The sequence below is a fragment of the Lissotriton helveticus genome, chromosome 4_1, assembly GCF_964261635.1.
Source record: "Lissotriton helveticus chromosome 4_1, aLisHel1.1, whole genome shotgun sequence".
NCBI lineage: Eukaryota > Metazoa > Chordata > Amphibia > Caudata > Salamandridae > Lissotriton > Lissotriton helveticus.
Genome location: NC_136063.1, coordinates 347,854,717 through 347,876,860, shown reverse-complemented (window position 1 = coordinate 347,876,860; position 22,144 = coordinate 347,854,717). Strand labels below are relative to the sequence as shown.

General features: G+C 39.1%; 1 protein-coding gene across 1 annotated transcript in view; it reads right to left on the bottom strand.

Annotated features, from left to right (window-relative positions):
* Positions 1-22,144, bottom strand: part of CSMD3 (CUB and Sushi multiple domains 3) — a 3,006,114-nt gene that overhangs the window by 565,795 nt on the left and 2,418,175 nt on the right. Inside the window, exon 39 of the mRNA XM_078686868.1 lies at positions 20,164-20,282. Coding sequence (XP_078542994.1) covers positions 20,164-20,282 — 119 coding nt within the window. The remainder of the gene's footprint in view (positions 1-20,163; positions 20,283-22,144) is intronic.

The window sequence follows — 22,144 nt, the reverse complement described above, 5'->3', positions numbered from 1 at the left end:
TTTTGATGTAATTTTTCCCATTTTTATTTAAGACCTTTCCCTGTGGTGCAAGGTCCTTGTAAATATGCCCCCATCTGTGCTTGGCAAATTTAGATTTTAATTCTTTGACTAACATAGCCATGTTAAAAGTGACCCAAAAATGTTGCAAGGGCCTTAAAAAAACGATTTCATGTGTCTTAGGCCATTTAAAGTCATTTCTCCTTGAATGTAGATATATAATTCATTTAGATGATGTGTTTAAAAACGATTTTTTAAAACAATTAGGTTTCTTGATATGTACTGCTAGAGCTTCATAGGTTGCTTGGGGCATATTTATAAGGCCTTTGAGTCTCTCTGATGTTATTTTTTCCATTTTAATTTAAGACCTTTCCCTTTGGTGCAAGGTCCTTGTAAATATGCCCACATCTGTGATTGGCAAATTTAGATTTTAATTCTTTGACTAACATAGCCATGTCAAAAATGACCCAGAAATGTTGCAAGGGCCTTAAAAAAAACGCTTTCATGTGTCTTAGGCCTTTTTAAGTCATTTCCCCTTAAATGTAGGTATATAATTAATTTAGATGATGTGTTTAAAAACGATTTATAAAAAGAATTAGGTTTCTTGATATGTACTGCTAGAGCTTCATAGGTTGCTTGGGGCATATTTATAAGGCCTTTGAGTTTCTCTGATGTTATTTTTCCCATTTTAATTTAAGACCTTTCCCTGTGGTGCAAGGTCCTTGCAAATACGCCCCCATGTGTGCTTGGCAAATTAGATTTTGATTATTTGACTTACATAGCCATGTTCCATACAGTTCTAACCTTCTGCGTAGTCTTTGATATGCTAGACTCCATCTGCACTATGAGATACCTAAGCAAAGGAAACATAGGTGATGTGATTGTGAAATGAGGAAAAGAAACTCCACATTTTTCAATTACATCACCTGTGTTTCCTAAGTTTCCGAATGAGATTGTGCAGATGAGGTTTAGGTCTGTCCACGGAAACAGAAAAGGTCTGGCCTTTGTTCAAGAGTGAAGTGGATATGACTTACTTCATTGGTAGGCCTGCACATGTATTATCTGCTCTATACTCTTCAACAAGTGTAAATCTCATCTGCAACCCTGAGTAGGCCTCACCTCAAACAAACCTCTGGATAGGTCACACCTTATCGTCATCCTGAATCAATCATTTAAAATGTTAGGGACAGATTTATGATAGGTGTGTGACTCTTTTGCGCCACTGTGCGTCACTTTTGTGACGCAGCGGTGGTGCAAAAGATTTCCTATGTGGTGACATATTTACAACTTGATGCATCTAGGCAGATGTGTCATGCTGTAAAGTCCCGTGCCACATGAAACCGATGCAGCAGTGATGCAAAAGATGCACCATGTTGCAAGACAGGCCTCATTTCATTTCCAACAAGATAAGATGCTGAATCTTCTGTAAATGTCAAAATTGTTGTATACAGTGCTCAACTTATGTGTACTCTTTGATATGCTAGAGTCCATCTGCACTATGAGATACCTAAGCAAAGGAAACACAGGTAATGTGATTGTGAAATGAGGAAAAGAAACTCCATATTTTTCAATTACATCACCTGTGTTTCCAAAATTTACAAATGACATTGTGCAGATGAGGTTTAGGTCTGTCCACGGACACAGAAGAGGTATGGCCTTTGTTCAAGAGTGAAGTGGATATGACTTACTTCATTGGTAGATCTTCACATGTATTATCTTCTCTGTACTCTTCAACAAGTGTACATCTCATCTGCAACCCTGAGTAGGCCTCACCTCAAACAAACCTCTGGATAGGCCACACCTTATCGTCATCCTGAATCAATCATTTAAAATGTTAGGGACAGATTTATGATAGGTGTGTGACTCTTTTGCGCCACTGTGCGTCACTTTTGTGACGCAGCGGTGGTGCAAAAGATTTCCTATGTGGTGACATATTTACAACTTGATGCATCTAGGCAGATGTGTCATGCTGTAAAGTCCCGTGCCACATGAAACCGATGCAGCAGTGATCCAAACATGCACCATTTTGCAAGACAGGCCTCATTTCATCTCCAACAAGATAAGAAGCTGAATCTTCTGTAAATGTGAAAATTGTTGTATACACTGCTCAACTTATGTGTACTCTTTGATATGCTAGAGTCCATCTGCACTATGAGATACCTAAGCAAAGGAAACACAGGTGATGTGATTGTGAAATGAGGAAAAGAAACTACATATTTTTCAATTACATCACATGTGTTTCCTAAGTTTACGAATGACATTGTGCAGATGAGGTTTAGGTCTGTCCACGGACACAGAAAAGGTCTGGCCTTTGTTCAAGAGTGAAGTGGACATGATTTACTTCATTGGTAGGTCTTCACATGTATTATCTCCTCTGTACTCTTGAAGAAGCGTAAATTTAATCTGCAACCCTGAGTAGGCCTCACATTAAACAAACCTCTGGATAGGTCACACCTTAATGTCATACTGAATTAATCATTTAACATGTTAGGGACAGATTTATGATAGGTGTATGACTCTTTTGCGTCACTGTGCGTCACTTTTGTGATGCAGCGGTGGGGCAAAAGATTTGCTATGTGGCGACATATTTAAAAATTGATGCATCAAGGTACATGTGTCATGCTGTAAAGTCCCATGCCACATGAAACCGATGCAGCAGTGATGCAGAAGATGCACCATGTTGCAAGACAGGCCTCATTTCATTTCCAACAAGATAAGAAGCTAAATCTTCTGTAAATGTCAAAATTGTTGTATACACTGCTCAACTTATGTGTACTCTTTGATATGGTACAGTCCATCTGCACTATGAGATACCAAAGCAAAGGAAACACAGGTGATGTGATTGTGAAATGAGGAAAAGAAACTCCACATTTTTCAATTACATCACCTGTGTTTCCTAAGTTTCCGAATGAGATTGTGCAGATGAGGTTTAGGTCTGTCCACGGACACAGAAAAGGTCTGGCCTTTGTTCAAGAGTGAAGTGGATATGACTTACTTCATTGGTAGGCATGCACATGTATTATCTGCTCTATACTCTTCAACAAGTGTAAATCTCATCTGCAACCCTGAGTAGGCCTCACCTCAAACAAACCTCTGGATAGGTCACACATTATCGTCATCCTGAATCAATCATTTAAAATGTTAGGGACAGATTTATGATAGGTGTGTGACTCTTTTGCGCCACTGTGTGTCACTTTTGTGACGCAGCGGTGGTGCAAAAGATTTCCTATGTGGTGACATATTTACAACTTGATGCATCTAGGCAGATGTGTCATGCTGTAAAGTCCCGTGCCACATGAAACCGATGCAGCAGTGATGCAAAAGATGCACCATGTTGCAAGACAGGCCTCATTTCATTTCCAACAAGATAAGATGCTGAATCTTCTGTAAATGTCAAAATTGTTGTATACAGTGCTCAACTTATGTGTACTCTTTGATATGCTAGAGTCCATCTGCACTATGAGATACCTAAGCAAAGGAAACACAGGTAATGTGATTGTGAAATGAGGAAAAGAAACTCCATATTTTTCAATTACATCACCTGTGTTTCCAAAATTTACAAATGACATTGTACAGATGAGGTTTAGGTCTGTCCACGGACACAGAAGAGGTATGGCCTTTGTTCAAGAGTGAAGTGGATATGACTTACTTCATTGGTAGGTCTTCACATGTATTATCTCCTCTGTACTCTTCAACAAGTGTAAATCTCATCTGCAACCCTGAGTAGGCCTCACCTCAAACAAACCTCTGGATAGGCCACACCTTATCGTCATCCTGAATCAATCATTTAAAATGTTAGGGACAGATTTATGATAGGTGTGTGACTCTTTTGCGCCGCTGTGCGTCACTTTTGTGACGCAGCGGTGGTGCAAAAGATTTCCTATGTGGTGACATATTTACAACTTGATGCATCTAGGCAGATGTGTCATGCTGTAAAGTCCCGTGCCACATGAAATTGATGCAGCAGTGATCCAAACATGCACCATGTTGCAAGACAGGCCTCATTTCATCTCCAACAAGATAAGAAGCTGAATCTTCTGTAAATGTGAAAATTGTTGTATACACTGCTCAACTTATGTGTACTCTTTGATATGCTAGAGTCCATCTGCACTATGAGATACCTAAGCAAAGGAAACACAGGTGATGTGATTGTGAAATGAGGAAAAGAAACTACATATTTGTCAATTACATCACATGTGTTTCCTAAGTTTACAAATGACATTGTGTAGATGAGGTTTAGGTCTGTCCACAGACACAGAAGAGGTCTGGCCTTTCTTGAAGAGTGAAGTGGACATAACTTACTTCATTGGTAGGCCTTCACATGTATTATCTCCTCTATACTCTTCAACAAGCGTATATTTCATCTGCAACCCTGAGTAGGCCTCACCTTAAACAAACCTCTGGATAGGCCACACCTTATCGTCATCCTGAATCAATCATTTAAAATGTTAGGGACAGATTTATGATAGGTGTATGCCTCTTTTGCGTCACTGTGCGTCACTGTTGTGACGCAGCGGCGGTGCAAAAGATTTGCTATGTGGTGACATATTTACAACTTGAAGCATCTAGGCAGATGTGTTATGCTGTAAAGTCCTGTGCCACAGGAAAGTTGCGTCAGGTTTCATATAGGTGTTTTGTTGCAGGGTGGTCATTCATGTGCATGAAAGCCCTGTAAAACTAACACAGTGAAATTTAGAAGATTTCACTGAGTCAGATTTATAGCATTGCTGAATCAAATCCTTACGCCTGTTTGAAACAGGCATAAGGAGTGAAGCACCATGCAATGTGTGGCTTCCTCCTGTGCATTGCAGTAGACATGTCGTGTTTACGACGTGATTCGTGCAATGTGCTGCTTTTGCGGCACAGATGCATGACGCATCTGTGCTGTTTTTACTCAATGGTGCTCCACATTGTAAATGCGGCACACCATGGGTGGCAGAGCAGCGGTGCACGTTAACTGGTGCATCCCCGGGGATGCGCCAGTTAACATAAATCTGCCCCTTTACATTTAAGTATGAGCAGGGTAAAAAGAGTCGGTGACATGGCTAAATAATAGCTGCAAAATGTTACTCTTGTTAAACAATTTTACTATTATAGTCTCTGACATTTGTGCCTTACTCTGCAACATCTCATTGTTGTTCTCTTTTTTTAAAGATAACAACAACATCAAGCATGAGTGATAATGAGGAATCAGTTGATCTTGATCTTATCGTTGAACTTGTGATTGAAACGTCAGTGGAAGTGGATCCCTTAGATGATTTAAATCCTGAGGATGAAGAAGACTATGATGAGGATGCTGATTTGTCAGAATTGTATGACATAGGTTGGGAAGCTGACCTGCTTGAGCCTATGGAACTATAAACATTTATTTTTGAAAGTTAGAAGAAATTAAAAGTAAAAATGTAAACTGTTTAATTTTAAATTAAACACACCTTCAAAAACAGGTTATGTGTAGTGTCTTCAATAAAATATTAAAATATGCTCATTAAATTAGATCAGATTCACATAAAAAACAGCACAGGTAAAATGAAGAAGAATTCCATTTCTTTTCTGTTATTTGTGTATTCTAAATTTGCCAAAGCACTAAAAAATATTCTATGTAAAAATGTCAAGTAGTGTGTTAAGTTTTTGATGACTGTTATTGATTTACTGTTTGGTAATAGTGGTTAATAACATTTTTTATTATATTTTACCACAGATTCAACTGCAGATCATTTCAAAATTTGAGAATGCCAACCAAAGATAGAATTAAAAAGGCTGCAAAACGTCAAAGACAGCAGGTCCATGAAATAATGCAGCAGTCCTCTACAATAGAAAATCGTCAAGTCACCAAGAAAGCACCGGGTAAGACCACGAAAACATTCATAAGAAACATTTCTAGAAAAAAAGTAGTACTACAGAAAATGTTTTTGTCCAGAAAAAGAGAAGCAATTTAAACGGAAAGGAAAGGCCAATCAAAAATGTTACTGCTAGAGCAAGAGATAACTCTGTGCACGATAGTAGAAGGAAACAACAGTTTAGGGACATTCGTAAACGAATGTTCCGCAACAGGATAATTGGCAATTTGCTTAAAAATATTAAGAAAGGTCAACAGAAAGTGGTTTTTTATAAGAGAAAAAAAAAAGTTGAGAAAGTTATTGATCAGGCGTTTGAAATTAAACGAAAGTTATTTATTTTGATAATCAATAGAATTAGGAAGGTAAACAAGGCAATTTATGATTTCAAAAGAAATAGTAGATGGAAGAGAACAGTTAATTGTAGTAATTTTTGTGAAGTTTTTTCCGGAGAATGGATGCATAGTTCAAGTTGTGAGGCATTTTTCAATGAGGAGAGTTATTTCCAGGATAATGATTTGGTGCATGCAGTTGACACCAGCGGTCGAGCTTATGAGGTGAAAGATGGTTGTCCAGTTGAAAAAGAAAAACTTGTGACAACAGAGGCAGAGGATGTGTTAGGTAATGAGGTTTTAGGAAGACGTCCTAAGGGACCTGTGTACACCTGGAAGTGTAGTAGTATTTGCAGTGTGCGACAGGATTCTATCAATTTGCTTTGTGATTTTGTACGGACATTTAATAAGAAAAGTTTGAAGCAGAAAATGAAGTTGTTGCAAGAATTAGACCCTTGCAGAGTGAGAGAAGTGGCAGGTTTGCATGGTCATTCACTGGCTTGTCTTTCCAGGAGAATATGCCAGAGTGTTTTTCATCATTTCAGGATGCTAGCAGTGCATCATAATAAAGTGAGGAAATTAGTTAGAATGTTGTATTATGCTAAGAGTCCAGCAGTTATGCTTAAACAATTATGCGCTGCTCTTTTGCATGGTTCTGAAATAGATGTGAAGAATATGTGTGAAGAAATTGAGTTTTGTTACTTTGGAAGTAAAGAGGAGAATGTTGAAATTGACCCAGAAGAAGAGGGTAATGTGGAAGATAGTGTACAGGTTTCCAGTACAGATAATTTTCAGAAGGAAATAGCCACGTTTCAGGTGAAATCAAGTGAGAGGCCTAGTTTCACTTGTGTGTGTTGTCGACGCACTTATTATAAGAATCAGACTAATTTAGTGGATTTATATGCAAAAAGTGAAAGGGAAAATAATAGTGAATGGAAGGATTTCGCTACATACTTGATGGTAGAAAATTGTTTTGATTTGGGATTGGATCAACGTGTGTGTACTTATTGTTGTAATAAATTAAATCAAAACCAGATGCCTGCTAGAGCGGTTCATAATAATCTGGAATTGGTTGAGATTCCTTCTGAATTGAAGGATTTAAATACTTATGAATCTATTTTGATTCAAAGTATCCATCCCTTTCAGGCTATTGTAAGAATGGAGCCAAAGACAGGGAAATTGCCTCCATCAGATTTACAGAGAGGATTAAAGGGAAGAGTTGTTTATTTGCCTCTAGATTTGAAGAAAAACATTAACACAATTGGAGTAGAAAAAGTGGAAGAGGAACCTCTGGTTATCTTAGTTAATGGGGTTCCGACAAAGAATAAGAAAATATGGCAAGATTTAGTGGATGTTAGGAAAGTCAAAAAGGCAACATTGTATTTGAAAAAAAATAATAAGTACTATAAGAATGTATATGTTGCAGAAGAGGAAGTAAGTGAGGAAGAGGATAGCGATTTGTGTGCTGGTCAAATTGAGAAAGTAGAACCCTCTAAAAGTGAAGAAATATAAGAACATTATAGTGTTCATCCTTTGCATTCCAAGGAAGTCATGGGGAATGCTATTGAGTTGTTTCAAATGAAACAAGCCAAAGGGAGTCCCATTAGTGTCTGGGAGGAAAGTTTGGAAGCTCGGTGTTTCCCACAGCTATTTCCAACAGGTGAAGGAGGAAGATATGATGAGCGACCTCATCAAATTCCTGCTTCTGAATACCGGACTTTACGATTGTATGCAGAAGATGCTAGGTTTCGACAATGTATTCCCTATTTGTTTCATCTCCTGTTTGAAAGCGATCTGTCTGGACTGTCATATGCAGTGAACCACATCTTGAAAAGTGGTACACAGATGCAAAACATCTCGGCAAGTGACGTTATGGATAAAGTCAATGTCCAAGACAGTATTTTGGATTCTCACCTGATTAATCTCATGGCGTGTCAGCGTGGTACTAATGAGTACTGGTACCGTCGTCATGGTGATTTAAAATGTATGCTGAGGAACTTAGGAACTCCCACATGGTTTCTCACTCTGAGCTGTGCCGAGTATGGCTGGGAAGACTTACTTGAATTTCTACGAGAGGCAAATGGAAACATCGAAAACATCGAATTCAAGACACCCGGAGAACTGTGCTCTTTGGATCCAGTCAATGTATGCAGGTACTTCAATCATAGATTTGAAGCTATGATGTCTTTCATCATGAATAAGAAGAATCCACCTCTTGGAGAGGTGTTGGATTTCTTCTGGAGAAAGGAGTACCAAGCAAGAGGTGCTCCTCATATACATATGCTGCTGTGGATCAATGATGCACCTAAATTTGGAACAGATCCAGAAGACTCAGTGATGAGTTTCATACAACAGTATTCTACGTGTGCTGTTTAAACGCAAAGGAGAAGAAAAGTCTAAGAGAAAAAGTTCTACGTTTCCAAAGCCATCGTTGTGGAAAGTACTGTCGTCGTAAATTCAGAAACAAGGACAAGTTCTACACCAAATGTCGTTTTGGCTTTCCACGACCGGTGATTTCTAAAGGAAGAGTAAACAGTTTGATGTCTTCGCTGCGACATAATGTGATGAAGAAATCACCTAAAAACACATACAATTTGAAGAGGAACGAAAAATCCAAGTACATCAACTACTACAACCCAGTGATTTTGTCCATGTGGAATGCTAACATGGATATACAGTTTGTGGCTGATAACTGTATGGCTGTGGCTCGGTATGTGACATCTTACATCACCAAAAAAGAAAAGACACAATTGAAGGATATGTGGGAGGACATTTCCCATGAAAAGAGCCTCAGTAAGAAGTTGTACAGTTTCAGTCTGAAGATGTTGTCGCATCGAGAAATCGGAGCTTACGAATGTTCTGACCGCTTGTCTTCAGCAAGTCTCTATGCCAAATCTAGGAGTATCGTTTGGGCGAGTCTTGGTCTTGCTGCAACGCGTAATCGAGTTCTGAAACCTGTGCGGGAAATTGAGTATTTGGCGGAAAAGGAGCCAAACAGTACCGACATTTTGAAGACCAACATGTTGGATACATATTATCCAAATCGAAGCAGTCACCTCGAGAATGTTTGTCTGTATGAGGTTCTACAAAATTATATATTCAAGAGGAACATCAAAGAAGATATTGATAAAGGAGTGTATGCTGTAATTGGAAGTGAGGGATGTCTGGTCAAGCAAAGAAAATGCCACTTGGTAAACCATCGAAAATTGAGTGGCGAATCTCCTGAAAAAAAGGAGTTTTTCTATTTAGCACTTTTGCAACTTTTCAAGCCTTGGCGTGCAGAAGAGGAACTGCTTGGAGATTTCCTCTGTTACGAAGACTCTTTCACTGCCGCCAAGGAGACCATAGAATGTCCTGCTTTTCCCAAATATGTAGAAATGTTGAATGCGGAAATCGAGCAGGAAGCAACGATTGCAGCCGAGATAGCCAGAGACAGTTCTCAGGACAGTCAGAGTTCTGTTTCATTGAGTCAGGATCCACTAGGAGGCCCTGTTATTGAAAATGAAGCTGCCACTGCCATGAATGAAGTGGAAAGAGCCATGGCACATGCTCAGGAGGATGCGGTTAACTTAGTAGACTTGGAAAGACAACTCAATGTTGAGCAGAGGAAAATATATGACGAAGTTACCAAGCAAATTGATCACGGATTAAGTCATGAGAAGAAAGAGTGCTCATGTACGTCGTTGAAGCCTGTCCGACTGTACGTGAGTGGAGAAGCGGGAACTGGAAAGAGTTTCCTCATTAAAGCAATCTCATGTTATTTGAAGGAAAGGACTGAGTCATCGCTGTCTTGTGTTGTCACCGCTCCAACTGGACTGGCAGCACATAACATTAAAGGTATTACTTTGCATCGTCTACTGATGCTGCCAGTGGAGAATGATAACAAATTACAATACCACAAGTTATCTGGAGATGCTTGTTGTGAAGTTTCAAGAGTCTTGAGGAAAATGAAACTTCTTATCATTGACGAAGTAAGCATGGTTTCCAATGTCATGCTTGCCTTTGTGCATTTGAGAATGCAAGAAGTTCTTAAAACAGAGTATGATGTGTTATTTGGTGGCAAACACATCATTGTTTTCGGAGATCTTCTGCAGCTGACACCAGTGAAAGGACAACCTGTGTTCAAAATGCTCACGCATGAAGATACCAGGAAGTGCCTAGGGAGCATTGGCAACGTCAATATATGGTTAAACTTCAATTATGCTGAACTGCATGAAAATATGCGTCAGGCGAAGGATGAAGTTTACAAGAATATTCTACAAGATGTTAGAATTGGAAAAGTGACCGAGCATGGGAAACAAGCTTTACATGCACGATTACTGTCAAATTTATATCCAGAACAAGACGTTGTGCCTGGGAATATTTTTCAGAAAATTACTGAGAAGAAATCTGGAATATGTTTGATGCCAACTCTTGCAGAATGTGCCATCTTCAACAACAAAATGTTGCATTTAGAAAACCAAGAGATTGTGAAACTGGAAGCTATTGACAGAGTAGAGCATATGGGATCAACAATTATTTTGTCTGAGAATTTGAAAACAAAATTGGATTCATTAGAGAAGACTATATCTAAAACTGCGGGTTTTGAAAAGACTCTGAATGTGTGCTTAAATTGCCGTATAATTTTAAGAAGGAATTTACATGTTGAAAGAGGTCTGGTAAATGGATCAATGGGTAATGTTGTTGATTTTGTGAAATACAGAAATAGGGATGAAATTGAATTTTTAAAAATTAAATTTGATGGCATTGAGGAAGTACAGCTAATTGGTCGTTGCTCTGCTAGATTTTTGCTTGTAAAAGACTTATATGTTCGCCGTAAGCAGTTTCCTGTTTGCTTGGCATATGCGGTGACAATCCATAAATCACAAGGTTTAAGTGTAGACAGTGCATTGGTGAATATTGGCAGTTCTGTGTTCAAGGAGGGTATGGCATATGTGGCATTGTCACGAGTTAGAACTTTATCGGGATTGTACTTGATTGAGTGTGATGTCACAAATATTTGTGCGGATCTAGATTGTGTTAAGGAATACAATAGGTTAAGAAGAGAGTATGCGCCACATTTGCCTCAATATCCTTTGTTTGAGAAACGTGTGGTAGGCCGGAAACGAAGAAATGTGACCAATACTAGGGAGGTTGTAGCAAAAAGACGAAAAGTTGATGAACCTGAAATTATAAGCAGAAAGAAAAAGGATTCTGTTGAAGATGTTGTTGGTTTTCAATTTGAAAACAGTTCTGGTGTCAACTGCTATGCTAATGTAGTGGTTAATGTTTTGTTTTCTCTAGAAAATGTAAAAGAAGAGATTGTGGTCAATTCGGATCACAGATTTTGCAGTTTGTTGAATTCTGTGTTAGAGAAATGTAGCACTGATAGAACAAAAATAGAAAGTGTGTCTGAAATTCGAAATCTGTTAGACAGATGTTCAGGTCAAACACAATTCTCTCAAAATATTCAGCAAGATTGTCAGGAGTTTTTAATGTATATGCTTGATGTATTGCATGCTGAAGGTGTAGATGTAGATCACCTGTTTGGGCTTTCTTATCAATGGAAGCATGACTGCGAGAACTGTAGGGTATCAAGTACTACTAGTGTAGACTCAGAAAGATTTATATATTTAACTTTGCCAGACAGTAAATAAGTGTATTTTAATAAGCTAGTAAAAGCAGCTGATCACAACATGGAGTGTAGCCAATGTAAATCTGAAATGATGTCAACATTATTTATACGAACATATGGCCAGTATGTCATTTTAATGTTCCAACGATGTAGGCCTGATGGAACAAAATTGACAACTTTAATTAAAAATTTTGTAGCTTCGCAGTTGTCAATATCAGGAAGGACTTTTGTAACTGCAGCAATTATATATCATGATGGTCCTTCAATAACATCAGGACATTACACAGCTTATTTAAAGTCTAGAAACGGCTGGTCATTCTGCAACGATTCTGTTTTAACTTTCAAAAAAAAATTGCCGTATGACCTTAAAAATTCTTACCTGGTGTTTTTAAAACCAAAATTTTAGGGAAAGAATCTCGGGATGTGCTCTGAGGAATTTCAAGAGGTTCTAATGGCTCCTACACGATTTGGCCTTAAGGATAAGTGTAGTACAGAGACAATAGTTCCTGGAAAAATAGAAGATTTTCTTACAGAAAGTGGTGGGCACAGATTAGTTGAAGGACAACAGAGTATTTCCCAAAGCAAACGGTCTTCTTACCATAACACTTGACGTCATGGAAAAATAACTGTACTTTGAATGAGTTCAGAAAAACTGTTTCTTTTTATAAGCTAATTCAAGCAGCAAATCAAAACATGGAGTAGAGGGAATGTAAGTCTGCAATGCTGTCTAGATTATTGGTCCAAACTTTTGATTATAATGTCATTTTAAAAATCCAATTATATAAACCTGATGAAAGTAAGTCTTCAACTTTAATTACAAATGTTGTGGCTACACAGTCATTGATTTTAGGAAGAACATTTGTAACTGCAGCTATTATATGGCATGATGGTCATTTGACAGATCCGCTTATTACACAGCTTAAAATGTAAAAAAAGCTGGTGTTTCAGAAATTATTTTCATTTGACTACGATACAATGTTGCCTTTTTACTTAAAAATATTCTTACTTTCTGTTTTCAGAAAAGAGAATTTGGGGTAGGTAACTGGTGTATAATGATTCTAGGGGTTGATATAATTTTATCTACTGTTTTATATTGCTTTGTGATTAAAAGTGATGTAGAGAATTAAATAATTGTAGTAGTCATAGAGGTAGTGTAAGTCTGCTTCATAATAAGCACTATCAGTGTCATAGGAAATGTAGAACATGAGTGAGCAAGAAGGTTAAGATATTACTAGTCCTGGATTGTGAAAGTGATCTTGAACATTTTCTTTCTGAAAGTTGCGGAAATACAAAATGACGGGATTTGCTTACAAGAATTCCAAGAGTTATAAATGGCTCTTACATGATTTGGCCTTGTGGAAACGTGTGGTAGAGAACGAGAAGTCATTTATTGTATGTAACATATTTGTCAAAACGATGGAGCTTTTCTTTCAGAAAGTGGCGGGCTGAAAATAAAAACAGCACAAGCGAGTGTAAGCTGTTCATAGGACATCCTTCGACGTCATGGAAAGTAAGTTACTTTTGAGGAGTTCTGATTTCTGATTGGTTATGTTATATGGGTTTTTTAAACACAATCATTTTGATTGTGTTTTTTCTTCCCCGCTGTTATATGATGAATACCTTCAAGTCACTGTTTTTAGTGAAATTTGATACATTCTGAGAACAGCAAAAATAAACCATTTAACATGTATAATTAATTCTGTACTGTTTGTATTTATGATGTACATTTAGAACTGTGTAGGAGGCAAGGAGAAGCTGAGGCTTCAGTAGGTGTCAAAGTTGTTGCATGCAGTGCTGCACTTCTGCGTACTCTTTCATATGCTGGACTACATCTGCACAATGAGATACCTAACCAAAGGAAACACAAGTGATGTGATTGTGAAATGAGCAAAAGAAATTGCACGTTTTTTAAATACATTACCTGTGTTTCCTAACATTACGAATCACATTGTGCAGATGAAGTTTAGGCCTGTCCAGGGAAACAGAGGAAGTCTGAACTTTATTGGTTGGCCTGCACATGTATTACCTCCTCTGTACTCTTGAACAAGCCTAAATTTGATCTGCAACCCTGAGTAGGCCTCACCTGAAACAAACGTCTGGATAGGACACACCTTATTGCCATCCTGAAACAATCATTTAAAATGTTAGGAACAGTTTTATGATGATTGTGCACCTCTTTTGCGCTGCCATTGCGTCACTTTTGTGAGACAACAGCAGTGCAAAAGATGCACCATGTTCCAAGATAGGCCTCACTTCATCTGCATCAAGATACTGTTAGTTTAAAATGTATATCTTTAGGACTATGTAGGGGGCCTGGAGAAGCAGAAGCTTCTGTAAGTGTCAAAGTTGTTGAAAAACTGTTTGTCCTTCAATCTTTTCCCTTGTCTTTTCTAATTTTTAAATACATGTTTTAATATTTTTCAAATGTTTGTTATCTCTTTCACAGATTGAAAGTAAAAAAATAACAAGTGACTAAGTTAACGACAATTATAAGGTAAATGTTTTGTACTCTTTTCGTTACATTCCTATCACATTTAACTTCTATTAGTTTCACTGCTTCATTTCTTTAACCTTCACGTTCCTGCCTTTGCTACTTCCCTCATTCCTTTCTCTATTACTTACTTACTCTACTCCTTCCACTCTTTTTCTCAGTCCCTTTTTTCTCATAGTTCCTCACTCTTGTTCACTAACTCCGTCTCTATTACTCTCACTGTCTCTGACTGATCACTCTTTCACTACTTGTTCATTATGGTTTCTCTGTGTAGTTGAAGCACAGTAAGGGGCATATTATCAACACAGCCAATTAAATTATCACTGCTTTTATCGGCAGAAAACTGCTGCAAAGGCGGCTTTAGCGGCAGTTTTCTGCCGCAAAAGCGGCTTTAGCGGCAGATTTCTGCCAATAAAAGCAGTGAAATTTTTATCGCCTATGTTGATAATATGCCCCTATGTTATTTAGATTTCTTTGGTGTTTCAATCATTCTTTTTCTGTTACTTCTTCTCTCTGTTATTCCAATGTTTTAATCTTAATTTGATCATTCAGTCACATTCTCTAAGAAACTCTTGTTTGTTATTCTTCTACTCTCCTTTTTTTTCCTCACTTCTTTATCTATTTTGTTTTTCACAATTATACCCTCTTAAATCTTTTCTTCAGTAAATAGATCTAATAAACAGTATCTCTACTTTACTCCCTATAGCTGTCTTTCTTTTAACATAACTGTCTGTTTCCTTCCCTTATACTTACTCTTCTTTTTTTTTTTTAATTTTTTTGGTTCGCTCCCGGTTCGCGTACCGGAGAGCGAACCGGGAAGCGAACTAAGAGAAATAGAGGTTGGCAGAGTTCCAAATATTCTACCAATTTTTTTATAACGGGGAGGTAGTTCTGAAAAGAACTTTTTTTTTTATTGTTTTTGTTGATTTATATTTTTTTTATTATTTTTCTGAACATTTTTTTACTTTTTTTGTATTTTCTGAACGGTTTTATATTTTTTTGGGTTTTTTTGGGGGGGGGAAACGAAAACGATTCATTGTAAAGGGCTCAACAGGAGCAACAAAAAAAAAAGAATTTATTCTCTGGGGCGTTTCGGACAATCATGATTGTCGATAGCTCTGTTGATCAGAGTGATGCTACTTTCTCTGTAGCAAATGAATTGGTTACAACGCACACACACTTGTTTCACTTCCCCGAACCTCATTTGTATATTTGGGACCATCTCCCTCGCCTCTGGTCCCGTCACTTCCTGTACAACTGATCTTCTTGCCATAGAAGGGGGATTATCTTGCTCGTCACGTAACTGCGCAGCACTGTAGTTGATAGGATGCCACCTACTCATATGGCGATGCATTGTGTAATTTCCGTAACTGTACTTCTTCTTGGTCCCTCTGGATAGTCTATCTTTACATATAAGGCAAGTTACGTACCGTGCATTGACTTTTTTTTGGCCCTGGGGATATGTAAAAAATTGCCAAATATAATTTTCTTTCACATGAGACCTCCTGGGCTCCTCACGTAAAAAATGCCTCTCTTCCTGCTCTTCCTCTTCTTCCTCTTCTTCCTCTTCTTGCTGAATGATAACTTCAGCAGATGGTCCTCTCTTCCTTGGATGTGGTGGAGGTGGTGGGGAAGAACCAGCTGAAGCTACTAATGAAGCCATTGCTCAGTGATCACAAAGGGTCTTTCTCTCACAAAGATGAAAGTCAGAGTGAGGAAAGAAGGAGGGGTTTTCATCATTTGGGAAAAACAATAGTTCTAAACCAATGAAAAGTGTTACTTTTAGGTCACATGACCTAGTCTTACATCATTAGGAAACCAAAAGTGAAATGAACCAATGAAAAGTGTTATTAACAAGTCACATGACCTGTTGTGTTTACGTTACGCGCTTTGGGCCGTGTCCCGGATCGCTTCCGGGAAGCTGCGCTTCGCGCCTCGTTCGCGTACCGGTTCACTTCCGGGTACGCTAACGCGGCGCGTCATATGACGTTTCACGCGACAACGCGATACGTCACGCTGACGCGACGCGTCATGATGTTGTTTTCTAACGCGGCAGTTGCGCAAACGGAACGTTTACCGGTTCGCGTACCGGGTCGCGGCACCAAATTGAGCTAACGGGAAGCTACCCGGTTCGCGAACCGGGAGCGAACCAAAACATAATAATAAAAAAAAATTATTAATAAACATATAAAATATATTTTTTGATTTAAGAAGAATACATTTTACAGCTATAGATATTAGCTTTTAAAAAACCATTGAAATTCACTGAAAAAACCATAGGTTATAGACCATATATAGTTAGGAATTAGCATTTACAAAACCTTGAAAATTCACTGAAAAAACCATGGGTTATAGACCATATATAGTTAGGAATTAGCATTTACAAAACCTTATTTTACTCACACAAAACCATTGAAATTCCACATATAGTTAGTTGCACTAACTATATATCGCGCACCCGCAATCCACTGCTGATCATGTCACATATTACATCATTCATGACATGGTCAGTGACATCACTGATGACATCACTGATGACATCTCAAATGACATCACTGATGACATCACTGATGACATCTCATTTGACATTACTGATCACATCTCTGATGACATCATTCATGTGATAATACGATGAACCTCTTCAGACTCTAATATAACCTTAGATACACTGAGTGTAAACAGACACTCACAGACTGTCACTCATCCATGGAGTTACTTACACACCTAGTCAGTCATGCAAAGAATCAATCACACCTTCATTTCCTCAACTATACAGTTATACACACCTTACTTATTCAATCATATACTAACACATATTTACTCTCTTATACAATCCCTGATACAAGTTCACAATGATCCATACAGCCACTCACACATTCACTGGCTCTTATGCACACTTATTTATATATATCAACTCTCACATGTACTGTGTTTTACATATGTACTTACTTTGACATGTAGCACTAAGAAATCTATTCACTCACCAATACACTCATGCACACAGTCAACCACCCATACAGCTGTTTCCACATGCACTTTTGAACCCATACATCTAGTGAATCAACTGCTCACACATCTATGCACAGAGTCATACACCTCCCAGCCACCCACACACACACTCAGTCTCCCATTCAAATACTTGAGCAACCAATCAATAACCCATATAGTTACTCATATAGCTACTGATCAACACATGCAGCAGTTTACAGAACAACAGGCATAATGATGCACAAATTAAGACAGTTTAGTCACTAACCCATGCTCTCAGTGAGACACATTTAATCACTCACTCATACAGTCAGTCATGCACCTACTAAATCCTTCATCCAGACACTTATACATCCACTCATTCTTCAATATGTAAGACATATTTTAACTTTACAGAAACATACAGTCATTGGATGTCGTCATCAGTGATGTCATCAGTGATGTCATTTGAGATGTCATCAGTGATGTCATCAGTGATGTCACTGACCATGTCATGAATGATGTAATATGTGACATGATCAGCAGTGGATTGCGGGTGCGCGATATATAGTTAGTGCAACTAACTATATATGGAATTTCAATGGTTTTGTGTGAGTAAAATAAGGTTTTGTAAATGCTAATTCCTAACTATATATGGTCTATAACCCATGGTTTTTTCAGTGAATTTTCAAGGTTTTGTAAATGCTAATTCCTAACTATATATGGTCTATAACCTATGGTTTTTTCAGTGAATATATATATATATATATGCACACCAAAACCCCTTTCCTCAAAAGAACAAAAGGGGGGTCCGACACATGCTCAGAGTTTTGACAGCAGCTCTTTATTCCCAAAATTAGGGCGCTTGGGTTACAGGGTGATGGAAACGCTTGGCAGACGCGTTTCAGCCTGTCGGCTTTCTTCAGTGCCTCGTTCCATGAAGTGATCGCTGTTGCATCTGGAGGCTGGTTTAAAAGCGCGATGTCACACTCTGATTGGCCTTAGCTGTTAGTCCAGCCTCCTCAATCACTCTGGCGCTGCTCCATGCTGGGGTTTCATGCACACGGTGTCGAGTGGAAAATACAGTGAAGCTCCTACTCGAAAAAGCCCAGTGGCTCCCCAGTCCTGCTGGTCACGTTATGCACTTATCCCCCACATCACAGTAGATTGTTCATTTCGGGCAGAGTCTCTTCTGGCAAACTCCTAATGCAGCACTCGACTGCATCCTCTCTCCCCTTCTGGTTTTCGTCACTCAGGTGAGTTTCCTTGCCAAACGGGGGGGCGCCGCGCTGTACTCTCATACCATACCAAAGTTTTTTGCAGGGTGCGCGGAGCTCCAGACCGAGAGGGCGTGTCGGATAGACGGTTCCTGCTTCACCGCCTTAATATGCACACCAAAACCCCTTTCCTCAAAAGAACAAAAGGGGGGTCCGACACATGCTCAGAGTTTTGACAGCAGCTCTTTATTCCCAAAATTAGGGTGCTTGGGTTACAGGGTGATGGAAACGCTTGGCAGACGCGTTTCAGCCTGTCGGCTTTCTTCAGTGCCTCGTTCCATGAAGTGATCGCTGTTGTATCTGGAGGCTGGTTTAAAAGCGCGATGTCACACTCTGATATATATATATGTGCGCGCATGCTGGACAAAGGGAGTAAGGCCGTCCTGATCAATGCACTTCTTGGCTTCTATTATTCAAGAAGGGGGTGTTGGCTTTATTGGCGGCCTTTGATACAGTTCCCCATGGGAGATTGTTGGCATGTCTTCAATCCATTGGGATTGGAGGCCATGCCTTGAAGTGGCTGACGTTCTTCTTGCATAATAGAAACCAAGAAGTGTGTACAACCCCATTCTGATCCCCAATTCGTGAGTCGGCAGTTGGAGTTCCTCAAGGCTTGGAATTAAGCCCTACTTTAGTCATTGTCTATCTCCCACCTCTGACGGTGTTAGCAAAGACTTTGGGGGTGAAGGTGGCATAATATGCCGACAATACACAACTGCTTTTTACATGTGAAAAAAGGCAGAGATGGATGGATTAAAACTTGCCTCGCTAATATGTTTAAATGGCTGTCCACTAAGCAACTAAAATGCAATCCTGACAAGACAGATTGTGTTTTTTGGCTCCACCTCACCTAATTTCTTGAGAACTTGTTGGCCTCAGGGTGCTCCCTCCCCTGACCCACAACAGAGCATGGTAAAAAACCTAGGTGTCAATATTGACTATGGTCTGTCTTTTCAGCCTCATATTCAAGCTCTAGCGGGCTCCTGTTTTGGGCTACTACGCTCCGGGCAAATGTTCTTATGTCTCCTGTCTATCGAATCCAAGAAAACTGTAATTCAGGCCCCAATTACTTCCAGACTGGGCTATGGAAATATACTTTACTTGGATCTACCAGAATACTTTCTTAGGAGACTCCAAGTGGTGCAGAATGATTCTTAACCTTGCTCCTAGAAATCACATGACCCTGCATCTAAATTCACTCCACTTGCTCCCTATTAAAAAGAAGATTCTCTTTAAAACATTGATCCTGGCTCATAAAGCCATTCATGAGAATGGAGTGGTGTACTCAAGGAAGAGGATTGGGGCATATATCCCTCCCAGGAATCTACGGTCAACTTATGGTTCCTTAGCCAAAGTTCTGAAAATATGCTGGAGCAGAATTGGAGGCAGAACCTTTTCCTACCTTGGCTCAATGGCATAGAACAATCTACTCTCGGAACCTCGGTCCATCTCCGACCTATCATTCTTCAGGAATAATTTAACAACTTGGCTCTTTCAACATGATTGAAGGGAAGGTCAGCGAAGGCTCAGCGGGCAACCTTTAAATTTAGTGCCAGGACACTCCTTGAAGTATGCGTGTATTTTACAAATGCCTTTTCATTCATTCATACTGCACTGTGATTGCTGAGCGCACATAATATGGAAGACTCACCTGAAGAGAGTATCCTTGGTCGCACTGGAAGGATGCAACATCACCAACCATGTATCTGTCACCAATTTTTATTCCATTGCTTGGGGTTTGTGGCTCTGAACAGGAATCCAGACCTATGGCTTTGAAAAATAATGATCTTGGCATCACAAACTCTGAAACAAATTAAGTGCTACAAACAATATTGAATTACTACAATCATGACACGGCATTAAGTTTTAAAGAACATATTCATTTTACAAACATAGTTGTGATTCTGGTACAAACATGCAACACAAATGAATTTCAGTGGTTTTGTGATTTTTTGCCAGAACTACTGCTCAGTTTTTCACTGTGGCAATATCAATTGTTTTAAGAATTAAGGGGCATATTTACAAGGACGGAGTTCAAATTAAAATTTAGCGGCAGGAAACGATAATGGGCTTGATAATAGGCTCTTGAGAATTCCAGAGAATTCCAATGAAGCCCAAGTTTACACCCGAACATGGGCTTCTATTGAAATTCTCTGGAATTCTCAAGAGCCTATTATCAAGCCCATTATCGCCGCTTTAGCGGCAGTTTTCTGCCTCTAAAGCGGCGATAATTGTAACTCCATCCTTGTAAATATGCCCCACACTTTTTCCCCACATCCAAACCTTTGGAGTGGGCCAATCTCCTATGGCCATGAGCAGTAGTGGTCTCGCGCATTGTCTGGTCTACGGCCTAGCCCTGCCTTCTTGCCATCATGGGCAGACATGTTTCAGCTGCAACCGGCATAAATGTAAGCTTTGTAGCAGCCATCTTTCAAAATTTAGTAATTATTTGTACATATTATTTTAAATGATACTTTTCTGGAGCTCAATAGAATGACTGCCTTCTGTCTGTCAAATGTCATATGGATTTATTGTTAACCTAGAGGGAAACAATGTTACCAGGTAGTCTGGTAAGGTAAGTATGGCTATAACAAGGAAGAGAGGGGTGTGTATGTGGACAGTCAATTTACAGTACATTTGGTTTTTATAACGCACAGTCCATATAGGACTGTCCAATATCAAGCTTTTCAGCGGCTGACAGGTGCATCACAGCAGGAAAGCCATTCTAAAATGAGAAAATTGGCTCTAGAGGCTGTTCAGCAGGCTTTGTGTCGAAGCAGAAGTCGCCCTCTCAAACAGGGAAACTCGATATACCTGCACACACCTCCTTGAAAATCCTCGACCCAAAACCTCAGTTTAGGAGCGTAAACACAGACAATGTTCTGGCAAAGAACTAGAGGATTCGTGACGCTACCACAGCAGCGACATTCCACAGATTCATTAGGCCCTAAAATACTTAACGTGAGGCAATTACCTATGAAAAAGGGCTCTTTGTCAGATAACCTTTACTTCAGTCAGACTTTACAGATACAAACAGGTCGTCAACGATGGGAATGACTTTGAAAAGCTTGACCGGGGCTAGTCAGGATAGTGAATTAGTCACTCAGTGCAGCACAGATGAGATAACCATTGGAGTACTGTACAAATAAAGCACGTTGAGTTTTTTCTTTCTTTGTAATGTTTTGAGGTAGTGAGATTGTTGCTCAATTCTGTAATCGGTCCTTGGCTATAGCAAGGATCTTACAATTAGTTATTTGACATTAATATGTGTTAACGACAAACTATAGAAAGAGTTTATATTAATAGAACTACCTTTTCATTTCGCAAACAGCAGGTGTTTTTAGCCAGCGAACATTATCCATTCATGTTGACTAATTAACTTTTTTCTCATCACATGCAAATCAGTAAACTAATTACAGTAATTATGTAATCAAGTATTCTAAGGTGAATATTTTCGGAAAGATTCAGCTGCATTAAAACCACTGGGATGCCTGGATCTCCCATCCGTGCGCGAATGTATCCGAGTGCATTCTGTTGGGCATTTTGTAGGATTAATCATGCAGTGACCCACAGTTGATAACTTCAGAATTGGGAGACATAATTCTCTCGCTAATGGGCTTGCTTTGAGGCTG